Consider the following 13,618-nt stretch of genomic DNA (forward strand, 5'->3'; position numbering starts at 1 on the left):
ATTGATCTAGACTGGGAAGAAAATTAAACCAAAATAGTAAATAAATGTACGGTGGAGTTAGATCTATTCTTTACAAGGCTACATGAGCACGTGAACTTTCTGATTGTCTGTATCTCTATCTGTACTCCTTTCCAATTTTGTGGACAGGTCACACATGCAAGGACATACAAAAAATATATATAAATAAAGAGGGGGGAGTGTTTTCCACACAGAACTTACAGTAGAAAATAATACGTATGACGCATCATTTCTGGACATGACCCTGCAGAAACCAGCAGCATGCATGATTCGTTTAGCAGAAAATGATTTTGCTTCTTACTATTGCGATGAGTATGCAAGTTCTTCAAAAGCTTAAGATCTTAGGAGTTGGAACCCAAAAAAAAAGTCATAATATTATGACAAGGAAAAAATGCCACTTAGGTAGATTCGGCTGATTGCTCAATGGCAAATCTCCATGCTAGTGCTTCCATCCTAAGTCTAATTTCTACTTTGGCTTGTGCAAAAGGTTGACGCCCTAGGTAAATCCAACCACTGCTAGCCTTCATGCATGCTGGTGGCCCAACCATCTATGTCAAACCGCATGGGACATTGGAGAGAGGGGGTTGAAATTAAAAGAGAGAAAATTTCACTTGCCTAAGGCGTGTCTTAGGAGGACATTAATGCACGGAACAGAACGTCATATTCACAGGGCATGACATTCTGCCTTGTTGTTCCTCCGCTTTGGAGTTGAGTGGATTCTTTCGGCTCATTTGGCAAATAGAACAGTTTGTACTTGTTCCATGAATTTGCTCCAAAAGTCAGAGTAGATTCATAAGACGTTTTTTAAGGTGTTCTATGAATCTACCTTTATTTTTGAGTCATATTAAAACAGTTACATACCATATTAAAACAGTTACATACCATTCAGCTTGTCAAACAAACCCAAATTTGGGTGCATGTAGGCTTTTTTTTCCACCGTCCCATGCTTGTTTTCCACATCAATTACCTTTTTAAGGATACGTTGTAGCACAACCTCCTGTGCTCTTAGCTTAAGCTAACAAACTGAATCACAGCTACATGTTGATGGAAACATCTAAACCATCGATTTAAGGAAATCAAGCAGTGGAGATTTAATTGCAAGTACAGAAGGCAAATTGTTTTTAAGCATCCAAAATACCCTTCAAGGAATGAGAGAGTGAGAGAGGAAAGAGGAAAGCAAATGAATTTCTTTTAAAAAAATTCATTGTCTGTTTTGAGATGTATTTTGGACTCTTGAAAGGACATATTGCCTTCTATATTTATGTCTTAAATCTCTATTTTTTATCTCGTTAAAATCGATGGCATAAATGATTCCGATTAAGATCTGGTATATGAGAGTCTAATATATATATATATATATATATATATATATATATGTTTTGTACTCGTGTTCGCATCCGTACTCTTGTTCCCACTCACACTGGCACCCATGTGATACAGGGTTTTAACAAAAGTGGGTCAATAGCTGATTCCAAGTGGCCAAAACCTTGAATTTTCTTCTCTTCATTTCACTATTTGAAGTTAGTAAGAAACAAATAGGTGGAGTTAATGCTGCACTTGTTAGTCCAAAGCAACAAAATACTACAGCAGCTCCTCGCTCCCTCTCCTCCAGAGAGAGAGAGAGAGAGAGAGAGAGAGAGAGAGAGAAAGAGAGAGAGGAATGGCAAGAGCAGTAGAGACTGAAGTTGAGGTGGAGAGGAATCGTTCCTGTGGAAGAAGAGCCACACTTGTGACCATCTTGAGATCTTTTCTTCCAATTAAAAGGCGTCTCCGTCTGGATCCAAGTTCTGACCTCTACTTTCCATGTAAGTATACTCTTCACCTTCAACATGACTACCACCGTTGTCAGCACCAGCAGGCAACAACGAGACAGAAGCAAGAGGGGAAGTTTACTTTCTCCCTTCTTCCTTTTGGATAGACTAAGAATTTAGCTAGCAACATGCTTCAGGGATCTTAACCCGGAATCATTGGTTCTCTATTTCCATATATTTTCCGTTTATTTAGTGAAAAAAATTGCTGTTTCTGTGAAGATGAACCAGGAAAACAGGTCCGAAGTGCAGTAAAGATTGTCAACACTAGCCGTTCAAATGTGGCATTCAAGGTTTCTTCTCTCAGCTTCATTACTCTTTAAAAGTAAAAAAATAACAGAAGTAGAACATGCACAACAGTTGATTTTTACCATTTTCTAGCTGTTCTTAGTTTATGACTATAATCTCTCTTGCTTAGCATGGTCAGGAAGTTCTAATCGTTTGCACCCAAATTTCGTAGCTGAAGAATGTAAACTTCTGAAGATTCAGACAACTTACAAACTGGAAGGAACTTTTTACCAAGTCTTTTTCACGTACTTCAGTGTCGCTGTTCTGTGGAGACAATAGGTGTCAATAAGGACATAAGAAACGAAAACGAATTTGGTTTGAAAATATTATGTTTGGAAACGTTTTATAGTGGCAATCAATAATTAAAAAGAAGAAAAATAGGGTTATTCTAACACGAAAAGGAACTTATAATATCAAGGAAATATATTTCCATAGCGAAATGTTCATTTTTTAAGAGTTGTTCATCATACCAAGTTTCACAGCCGGAAAAGAGAAGAAAAAAAGAATATTTTACTCTCGTGCTTCTGAACAGCTTCTCATAAGGCTAGCTTTCAAGTTCCCGGGAAATTTCTTGCAAGTATTTTGGAAAGGCAATGTCAGGAGAAGTGATAGGGTAGGTTGTAGTCAAACTTTCTTTATTCAAAATTAAATGATGTTAAAGATACTCCATGAACATTGTCATACAGTTTATAAAAGCAACAGTATTTTATTGCAAGATTTGGAATGACCAATATCATGGCGAGAGACGAGTCCCCCAAAACATCACTTGGTCTAAAATAATGCAATAATGATGCAACAAAGCTGTCTTAGTTTCAACTTCTCATGTTTTTCACAAAATTTTGTGACCATGATCTAGAGTTGGTAACTTGCACAGTTCACATCATTTGACTCTACCCATGAATTAGCCAGTAATGGGTCTTTTCACAACGAGATTTATCGATACAGGGGTGGTATTTAATTTTGAAGGTTACCTAGGTAGCTGACCCTATCAGTGTATTCTTTCAATAGTAAGAACACCAATATATTTTTCTGCTTTTTAAATAGTATTTCCCTGCTTAATGGATAACCATTCGCTACCAATGAGGAGTCGCTTGTCATCCCAAATTCAAACCAAGGCAATATGGACAGAAAATAGTTGAAGTCCACGGTCCACAATCCTTCCACATATCATGGTTTGAACTCCAATTCTTCAAAATACACGGTCAACTCATTTGGATCTGAAGCGATAACAAAATTTGTTTCTGTAACAGTTTCAAACAACAGCTCCTAAAAGCTGCTTCATGAGGCCACCGAGTGGAATGCTCGCTCCTAGAGAATCCATTATCGCCACAGGTACTCTTTGATTGATGTTCGTAGGGTTTTCCCTTTCATAAAACTCTCTCTGTGATTGGTTTGATCCCAAGTGAATTAAGATCCACAATTTGCAGTAAGCGCCTGAGTATTCTCACAAAAACTGGAAAGAAACTCATACTACACACCATACTTGCCAAAAGGGAAAAAAAATGAAAAGAAGGAAATAAGTACCGGCTTGATTGTAAGTGTTACTGTTTTGCAGTGTTCAAGTTTGTCGAGCCCCCAGAAGAGAATGCAGAAGATTCTGATGGGAAGAAAATTAGGACCAAAGATAAATTTAAGATCGTGAGCATCAAAGTCGAGAGAGGAGGCCAGTTCTCCAACGAGATGGTAACATCATCTCCACTGCCCACTTTCTGCCATGCAAGTTTCCCAATTTCATCAATATTCTTAGCCGTGAAGAGATCTGAATCCCCCTTGTATTTGCATATGCATGAAATTTTTTTGCAGTTTGCAGAGCAAAGAAGTGCAGTCGCAGTTGAACAGGTCATGAAAGTCGTCTTTTTAGATCCAAATATACCTTCCAAGGTAACAAGAGTTCTCTCTTTCTCTCTCTCAAACAAAGTGACTGTATGGCGTGTATTAACCATGCCAGTTCCTTTTGAAGGGAGCTAACCCAATGGTACTGAAGAGTATTGATTTGAGCTAATGGTTGCCAACCCAAGGGTGATTTGGGTTAATGGTTGCCAGTTTTTAGACTAGTACGGCCGGATCTTAATGCTCTCACTCTCTCCCTTTCATATTATGAATAAGACAGGTACTAGAGAAACTTAATAAGCAGCTAATAGAAGCAGAGACGGAAGCACGGAAGATATCAACCCCGACTGGTTCGGACAGCAAAATACTAAGCACCGACAACAAAGGCCACGCCGTTGATCAATGGGTAAGACTCCTAACGCCTCTTATTCTTGAGATTCATGTTCAAATGTTCTCCACAAAATTTTCACTGTAACACATTTGCAAGATAACACACACAACCTGATAACTGAACTACATTTACCAGCAACTGACCTACCGTTCTATCTGTGCTAAAAAGAGCAGAAGGAGCGTCGCAAACGCTACCTAGCAGAGCACCAAGGAGAACTGTCTATTGCCGAGCAGCAGACATTAAGCTCCAGCGTCCACAGCGAAAGCATCATAGCCCTTTCTTCTCAAATCAGGCTTGCCAACTAGACCAACCATGAATTTGAAGGGGACAATCATGGAACCGAGCACATCTTAAGATGTTTGTCAAGCCTGCCAACATGTGTAAGCAAAAAAAGGATTCCCAACTAGTTTTCCTTGTAACAGAGACTACGGAGGCATTTACAAAAATTAAAACCAGGACAGCAAGAATCTCTCTCTCTCTCTCTCACTCCTCATTGCATATATTGATTTTGAAAGCTTATAAAAATCCGAAAGGCAAGAAAACCAGAAATCGACTTCTGTAGACGGGATCGTTCACGCTCAACCGCTAAACCCTAAAAGCAAACATACAACAACTACTCACATGCAAAGCCAGATAAGAAAGCTTTCTGCATGACTCATGAGTTTTGAGATTGCATCCGTCAATTTTCCTTGAATTACGATAACTGTAGGCCAGTAAATCCCACAAATCAGTTTGTAAGTAATGATAGAAGAATGATAGTCATGGAGACAAGTCCACAGATTCACGAATTCAAAAGGGTGAACTGACATCCCTTTTTGGGCTTCTCACGGCTTGGCCATTAGTAGCAGCCATTACATGCTTCCCATTTGCTTCTGCAGTCGGTGGATCATGATCCCCCCAGTCATCCAGTCTATCATTGTGGTGGTGGTGATGACGACGGTGATGGTGATGACCATGGTGGCGATGTTTGCCGTGCTCTCTTGGCTCATCACCGTTGTCATCAGATGTCTTCCCCATTGAGTGGCTTCTCTTCCTGTGCTTATCATCTCCATCATCTTCACTGCTATCATGATGGAAATGGTGCTTACTGTGTGGTTTCCTGGCTTTAGTGACATTGGGACCCTCCAAACCTGAATCGGAAGAATAAGAAACATATAGGGGGCTTTGATGCCTCGAAGACTTTACATGCTTATGCGAATGTGCCTTCCTTTGCTCCTTCCCAGATTCATTCTCTGATCCATCAATGCTGCTATCAGAGGTTGATCCTGTGGCCCTTTTCCTGAGCCTGCGTCGAGATTTCTTCTCACCGTCACCTGAGGAATCCGAGTGAACATGCTTTTTGTATCTTCTGCGTGAGTCATCATCACCACTCTCATCATCGGACTCCGACCCTCTCCTTTTTCTTGACCTGCGTCTAGATCTCTTGGTACTTTCACCAGATGAATCAGAATGGCTATGTCTTTTGTGTCTCCTGTGTGACTTTTTTGTCAGCTTCCAGCCACCACTGCTGCTATCACTATCATCATCAGATTCCGATGATGCGCTATAGTCATGCTTTCTGTGTTTCTTGTGGCTTTTCCTGGAGAGTTTTCTGTCGCCACTGTCACTGTCATCGTTGGACTCAGATAATGAGGCCTTCCTCTTTCGTCTAGCAGCTTTCAACCTCCTCTTCTCCTTTGCCTCAGCAGCAGCTTTTGCGTTTGCTGCAGTTTCCAATTTCTCTTCCCATTTCAAGGGGGCTTCCTGCTTCTCCAGGACCTTCTTCTTCTTCTCTTCAACCAGTTGCAAGAACTTCTTGCAGTCCATCTGGTGTTAAAAACCAGCTTAATACCTGCATTTTTGTAAGATGATACCAGGAAGTGCATCTCACAAAGAGAAGAGGAAAATGTTAGCTCTTCCACCATTTTACCACAGTTCACCACAGAAGCATTCACAGTTCTCATGGACATTAACACATTCTACAATAAAAAATAAAAACATCAAGAAATAGAGGAAGAACAGGCCTACATGAAGATGCCATTCAGAGTTATCTACAGAATAAACAGATCATAATTTAGAACCATGTACACAAAACCAACAATTTATGCTGGGTCATGCAAAAAACACATAAAACAGAGACAAAAACAGGAGCCCCTGAAGCTTCTATAGTGGAACCACTCACTACTGCCGAACAACTCCACAGATTAAATTCCTTTATATCTACATTCCCCATCTCACAACATTACAACATTATTTTGATTAGACATGATTCTGACATGCTCGGTCCAGCAGTACATGCACACAAAAGAATCAACTAAACAACCAGGGTCCAGCAGCCTCACGTTTTGGGATCAAATATGAGAGAACCAACTGCCCATATTGGAGGCATGCACGTTTTTTTTCATGGCTTCATAATCTATGTTCTATAAGGTATACCACAAAAGAGAGAATTCAGACAGATACAGTTTCCACAAGCTACACCTTAAACGCCAAACACCACCATCGTGTTGCATCTCTCAAGTTCAACCAAAGAAAAACAATGTGAATATGCTGGTATACGTCTAGAGGGGCTAAAGGAAGAAGCACCTGGTATATCAAGAAAGCCTTGGGAGATGCTATGTTGCCGCCATGGCACACAATCATATGACAAATAATGCAGCATGTCGTTGATACAGTATACCGCACCAATCTGTTTTTCACTTCAAAAGTGGAAAATTCACATAGTAATTAAGGCTATATAAATAGCTCATCGATACCACTTCTTCCATTTGATTTCGCTTTTCACCAGTAATCACCACACGAACAACTACCACCTTTAAAATGATGAAAACGGTTTGCATCCCTCACAATGATTTCTCGTTCCACAATCTTTGATATCAACTTAGTAGCACTGTGGCAATTTTCACAGACTCGAAGGTTTTTGCTGATCCTAATGGTTGTACCTGGAGCTGTATTGATGATCCCAAATGCAATTGCCAACATCTCACTATGAATAGAGAAAATATGATTTTTCAAAGGAGAGTTTAGATCACCAATCACAGTGCTCCTTGGTATTTCAGAGCACACTTCCTCCATTCGTGCTGCTAAACTCTTTAACATTAAATGAATCTCTTCAAACTGAGGATGCGATGCATTTCCCACCAAAAAACTGTGAATAATCCTACCATGCTCTATAAAACTGCATCCAGGAACCTTTGCCAATCCTTTGTCTTTCATCACAATTCTAAGTTTATCTGCATCATCTAATCTCCCAGCATCAGCATATATGTTAGAAAGGCAAACAAAATGCCCAGTATCCTTAGTTTGGAGTTGAAATAGCTCTTGTGCTGCAACCTCTCCAAGTTCAGGATTTCGATGAATCCGACAAGCACCGAGCAATGCTCCCCAAACACATGTATTGGGTGCAATTGGCATTGCTTTGATGAAATCATAAGCCTCCTGTAAACGACCAGCACGACCTAGAAGATCAGTCACACATGCATAATGCTCAATCCCAGGCATTATGTTATGCTCTAAGGACATGGATTTGAAGCACTTCAAACCATAATCAACAAGGCCAGCATGACTACAAGCAGAAAGTAGAGACACAAACATAACATAATCTGGTTTCACATTATTTAACAACATCTCTGAAAAGGCCTGGACCACATTATTGCTTTGTCCATGAACACCGTATGCAGTAATCAGGGCACCCCAAGAAATGACATCAGGTCTCTCTATCAAATCAAATGCCTGACGGGCCATGTCTATACTTCCACACTTGGAATACAAGTCTATAAGTGCAGTTCCAACAATCGCATTAAGTTCTATTCTATTTCTCATCAAGAAACCATGAATGCACCTACCATAACCTAAAGAGCCTAAATGAGCAGAAGCAGAAAGGACAGCAACAATTGTAAACGCGTCGACTGTAACCAAATTCTCTGATAGCTGCAATTCACGAAACAACATCAATGACTCTTCAGCACGACCATTTTGTGCACATCCAGAAATCATTGAATTCCAAGAAACCAAGTCCCTAATAGGCATTTCATCAAACAATCGTCGTGCATGGTCCATTAGCCCACATCTTGCGTACATATGCAATAAAGCAGTCCCCATGTAAACATCAGTGTCCAAACCAATGATAATAAGACGACAATGTGTTGCTTGCCCAATGAAAGAGTAAGATAACTCAGCACATGCTTTGAGAACAAATGGAAAGGTGAATTTATCTGGCAACGACCCATGGCTAAGCATTTGGGAGTATAAGCTCACAGCCTCTAGGTTGTGTCCATTTTTGACATAAGCCCTAATAATTGCATTCCATAGGAAGATGTGCTTCTCCCTAGCATTATCAAAGATAAGGCGAGAAAATAAGATACCACCATAAAGTGAATAAGACGTTATCAGCTTGGCAGCCAAAAGGTTACTGTGTTGAAAACCGGTGACCAAGAGTTGGCAATGGACTTGATGCAAGGATGCTAAATTGGAAGAAGAAGTGAGGAGAGACACAAATCTGTCCATCAACAATTGCTTGTAGGAAGAGGCAACATCAACATCAGCACTTATACGTTTATGGTTCTGGGTAATGACAGAATCATTCCAGTGAGAAAGGAACCGTAGGCAGCTACTATGTGTTAGACCCTCAACAAAGATGAAACGTTTCACTATCTGTGATGCTGGCAAGGGAATCTTCATTAATTCCTTACTTGACTCTCCACCTTGTTAACACAAAATAAGTAGTTAGAGATAAAAAAACAACAATTTTCCCCTTATTCATGCCTAACCAGTATGAGATTGACAAACCCATTCTTTCCATTATTTCGATTATGCCTTTATAATTTGGCAGGAAGAGCACAAATTAATTGACAGAAAAACATACACAAACCCAACCAGGCTTTACAAGAGTTCATAGGCAGGTCAGAACAGAACAGATCAAATAAAGAGTGTCCGAGAACAAAAGCTTGAACCCTGTATTCCTTCAATGTGAGCTCTTCAGAGAATTTACTTAACGGGACCATAAGCATGTAACTAAAGCAACGTAATGTCATAAATTAATAAACAAAAAATGTAAAAGGAGTTTTTATTATTTACATTTTTCAAATTGTATTATATTATATATGACAGGATTTGCTGCAAAAATTTTGAAAACATCATGGATTTACCTGTTCTGAAGTTTCATCAAAATAAAATTCAAGAATATTATGCTTCCTCAATCTTTACTTTAAAGTTTAAATTAAAAAACAATAAGTATCTAATCACTTTAATCCGGATCTATGTGGTTAAAAACACTAAGCAGAGCCTCAACAATGACCAACTAATAACATAAAATACTAAATGCTATTACGTATAGTCAACAAAAAAGAAATGTAGAACCATCAACTTATAACAATAAAACAATTAAAAAAATGCAGGATAACACAGGCACACTAAACATTTCATAGCTTCACAATAAATATAAAAAGGTGTTTGGAAGATCAAATTTAATGAAGTTGAACTACTAAGGTTCACAAGTTATATGGCACCCGAAACAGAAATTCACATGCAAATATCAATGGTTCTCAATGTTATAGAGAATGACAAATCTTAATGTTTCCTAAATGCCAACTACTAAATTTACTTTTAATTTTTGAACCCAAAATCCAAAACAAAACCTAAAAATTACCAATTTAGTTAAAAATTACATTAGGCACTCAAGATAGAAATAGATTAAGCAATGAATTTTTTGTCGAACAGCTAGCCTAAGTGATCAGCGAAACCAGGGAGCCTAGGCAAGCCTTTGACAATATAGATCAGAATAAAAGAAGGTGAATCTTCTTAAGTTTTTGTATATATTAAGTAGATACTATATAGAAATACATATAATTTTTTAAATTAATAACAAACAGGATGTCCCAACAAAGGTCCTAGTTGTATGGATACTGTTCACTAGTCAAATAAAGAATTTTTTTTTTAAATACTCTCTCCATAGTAACGTCTCAGAGTTTTAAACGGCGAGGTTTTTCTCGGGTATAATATGGCGAGCATAAAAAAATATAAAAAATACAGTAAATTTTTAAAAATTTTAAAAACTTAAAAATGGGGGAAAAATAAAATAAGTGAGAAATTAATAACACAAACATCAAAAGATAAGTAGATTTGCAACAAATAAAAAATAGAAAATGAAAAAAAACTGTTTGGCATTAAAAAAACTGAAAAAAATAAAAAATGAAAAACAAGTGAAAATACGCAAAAGAAACACGTCAAAAACGGGTTTAAAACGTGTTTTTTTAGTTTTTAACGTTTTTTTTAAGAAAACACTTTTTTTAATTTTTAAACGGCCATTTAATTTATCGATTTTTTGTCAAAAACAAAAAACACGTTTTCTGTGACTCTAAATAAAAGGAAGTATACATGTGAAAGAATGCATGTAATACTGTTAGCCTTCACATTCACGCTGACAAGCAACTCAGGCACACTAACTCTCGGTGAAAGCCCAGCCTTCACTTAGAACAGGGAGAATTTCATTCTCTTTAGGGTTTTAATCTCTGTTTAGCTTTATACATGCAATAAGTGGGGTGGGTTAGACTCTCTAATTACCTCCCCAACCTGTGTACTGGGTCCATTAACCGACCCACTAACCAAACTCCCTAAGACTTCGTAACCTCAAACTGACTCAAGTAAAGCAAACGACTCAGCTCAGAACAGATACCTAACACATCCTTTTTCTTTACCTTTATTTCTATAAAGTAAAGATGAAACATTTTCCTTTCGAGGGCAAGAAAAAAGACAAAATAAATATACAGAAAGTTAAGGGTCAAAAAATCAACAGACTCGTCTTAGTTTTCTTAGAATTTGCAAGAAGTAAATAATTAGTGAGATCGGAGAACTCCTCCAAACAAAAGAACCTACCCTGAGATGGCATCTTTGGCCGATCTTCAACTATATTTCCATGAACATAAAGAGACAGGCATGGTAATTTTTGTCAGCTTCTAGAACACTAGCCTAGTTCAGTGACAAAAAAAAGGCTGTTCATCACCTAATTTACAGAATAGAAAATGGGAACTGCATTTATGCAACCAATACCAACCAACAAGATATAAATTGAATATTAAATTGGGGTTAAAGATATATCATTAAAAAATTTCAAGTTCAACAACCTGTGTTTCAGAAAAAAACTCAACTTTTACAACCAAAAAAAAAAAAAAACTGACTGCTAAATAAGCATCTCAAGTACTTGACTCCAAAAAAATAGAATTCATGTGCATCAAATCGTTTACCAATTATTTAGTTACATCAAGAAATCCATGCTGTAATACTATCAATCAACAGTTTGTTTCACATCCCAATAGTCCAATTACTTATAATATATATATATATATATAGCTAATTTTTACTTGTAGGCTTTAAATGAATAACCTAAATGCCTAAAACTAGTGAACTGAACCAATTTAGTGACATCAAGAAATTTTTCATGTACTCATTGATCACCAACAGGATATACTTATCTGGTGTCTAATTCTTGTTCATAAATTTTCCAGAAAGCCACCCCAAAATCTCACAAAGTTACCCATCTATTTGTGTGGCCACAAACATCTGTGAGTTCTCTTGACAGCAAAAAAAATACTATATCACTTAAACTTTACATTTCTGCCAACGTGTTTAGGCTTTCAACTAAATGTTCTCTTCTCTTCTTATATCTTTATCAAGTGGGGGAACTCAACCTGGAAACTCCTTTCCAGTTTCCCCCTTTATCAACAAACTTCTGCACAGATTAGCAATGAAGGATTTGATCATTTGAATGATACATATTCTTGGCATCAAAATCAACAAGTTCACAACAGCTTATTTATCAACCATTTTTTTAGGATTAATCCATGCTTTGGTCAAGCATAATGTAGATTGCGGATTGCAAGCCTATGTCAATGCCGATGATATGAGGCCTTCCACAACTGAAAGTCTGAAAGCAACAAAAAATTTTCATTGTCCACATTTATAGTGTTTGATTGGAAGCGTTCAATATTTGCCAGTAACAGAACCAAAATTATCTAATAACACAAATCTACATGCCAAAACATGTATTCTCCTATAAATCAACCCTCCTAAGTTCCTAACCTCTCAGAAAAAAAAAAGATCACCTGCTACATGAAGAGAATATTCTCTTATATCATTCGACCATTAATAAGAACTGATCAAGTTCCTATTTGAGCAAGACCCATACTTCTGATCCCACACAACAAATCAATCTCCTCTTTAGCATCTGGGCTGAAGACCTAGGATGGTCCTCGTACAAATCAATTTTAGTCAGCTTGTAACCAAGTTTCTGCATTTTGATCTAACACATGCCAGTACTTTCACCAACCATTAAATAGATCAGTATTTGAAGTATCATATCCTAAGTTCATAACTTAAGCTCTGCGAACATTGTCAACCAAATTTATAAGAACAAATAAACACAAATATCGTAAATTCAGCAATTCAGTAGATGATTAAACCACATTATTAAGTTCAGCAAATTAAATTCAGAAAATGGTAAAAGAAAGCAGGAGGAACTGCTTCAAAATGACCAATAATTCACCAGTTGCAAATATGAGCTGTCTTATTTTAAATGGAAATGTTCTATATATTTTGATTGTAACTTCCAATTCTATCTCATTCTATCGTTATCAACACATTACACAGAAACTTGCTCACTTGTACAACCCAATTTTGCAGCCAGCAAGAGAAGCAAATATACAATCTTCCCTCCATTTTGGAACTTTTTAGAAAAACAAAGAAGCAAGCACAAACAATCAAACGTTAAGCACCAGAACAATATATACCTTGTTCGGTGAAACACAGAACATGTGTACATCACAAACCACGAACAGGAAAAATATAAACTGCAACGAGAAAATTGCTGCAAAGATAGATCAGGCTCAGCCTTCTTACCTTATACAAATAGAAGCAGAGCCACCACCACTAGGTTCCCCCTTAGATCTCTGGCACACAGTCAACTCCTTTCTCTTCCGCCCCAGCACCACCCTGGCACACCGTCCCCAAGAGTCAATAAGAAAAAACAAAAGAAAAAGACCCGTGGAGACGTCTGCTCGATGGAAGAGAAAAGGCACAGTGAAAGACGTAAAAATTGTCCGCTGAAAACCCTAATTCCAGAAACGAAAGTCCTGAAGAGACAAACTACCATAGAGAAGAAGACACAAAAGAAATTACCTAGATAAGAAAAATCGACCCGCCGCCAGCAAGAGAGACGAAAGAGGGAAGACGACGGCACCGACGCGCCTCTTCCTCTTTCTCTCTCTCTCCCTTATGACGACATCGAGACGCCCCTAGCTTCTGGTATTTA

At 37.9% G+C, this 13,618-nt stretch overlaps 3 protein-coding genes across 7 annotated transcripts; 1 reads left to right on the forward strand and 2 right to left on the reverse strand.

The window, feature by feature from the left end:
- Positions 1 to 1,515: 1,515 nt before the first annotated feature.
- LOC116247193 (vesicle-associated protein 4-1-like) lies at positions 1,516 to 4,790 on the forward strand. 2 transcript variants are annotated; one of them, XM_031619211.2, is made up of 7 exons: positions 1,516 to 1,823; positions 2,049 to 2,119; positions 3,365 to 3,446; positions 3,670 to 3,797; positions 3,918 to 3,995; positions 4,225 to 4,350; positions 4,504 to 4,790. In XM_031619211.2, the coding sequence occupies exons 1-7, from the start codon at positions 1,679 to 1,681 to the stop codon at positions 4,531 to 4,533; spliced, it is 660 nt and encodes a 219-aa protein (XP_031475071.1). In that variant the 5' UTR covers positions 1,516 to 1,678; the 3' UTR covers positions 4,534 to 4,790. The 2 variants fall into 2 exon arrangements, with proteins under 2 accessions (XP_031475071.1, XP_031475070.1); XM_031619210.2 differs by having other exon boundaries at positions 1,520 to 1,823; positions 4,509 to 4,790.
- A 215-nt stretch (positions 4,791 to 5,005) lies between these two features.
- Positions 5,006 to 13,605, reverse strand: LOC116247192 (uncharacterized). 4 transcript variants are annotated; one of them, XM_031619209.2, is made up of 4 exons: positions 13,486 to 13,605; positions 13,207 to 13,299; positions 6,901 to 7,752; positions 5,006 to 6,166 (listed from the first exon to the last, which is right to left on the reverse strand). In XM_031619209.2, the coding sequence occupies exon 4, from the start codon at positions 6,139 to 6,141 to the stop codon at positions 5,125 to 5,127; it is 1,017 nt and encodes a 338-aa protein (XP_031475069.1). In that variant the 5' UTR covers positions 6,142 to 6,166; positions 6,901 to 7,752; positions 13,207 to 13,299; positions 13,486 to 13,605; the 3' UTR covers positions 5,006 to 5,124. The 4 variants fall into 4 exon arrangements, with proteins under 4 accessions (XP_031475069.1, XP_031475068.1, XP_031475067.1 ...); XM_031619208.2 differs by having other exon boundaries at positions 5,006 to 6,200; XM_031619207.2 differs by lacking the exon at positions 6,901 to 7,752.
- LOC116246805 (pentatricopeptide repeat-containing protein At3g26782, mitochondrial-like) lies at positions 7,096 to 8,994 on the reverse strand. Its single transcript, XM_031618673.2, has one exon. It carries the CDS (start codon positions 8,992 to 8,994, stop codon positions 7,096 to 7,098), a length of 1,899 nt encoding a protein of 632 aa, XP_031474533.2.
- Positions 13,606 to 13,618: the final 13 nt, after the last annotated feature.

This window comes from Nymphaea colorata, chromosome 2 (genome assembly GCF_008831285.2).
Source record: "Nymphaea colorata isolate Beijing-Zhang1983 chromosome 2, ASM883128v2, whole genome shotgun sequence".
Lineage (NCBI taxonomy): Eukaryota > Viridiplantae > Streptophyta > Magnoliopsida > Nymphaeales > Nymphaeaceae > Nymphaea > Nymphaea colorata.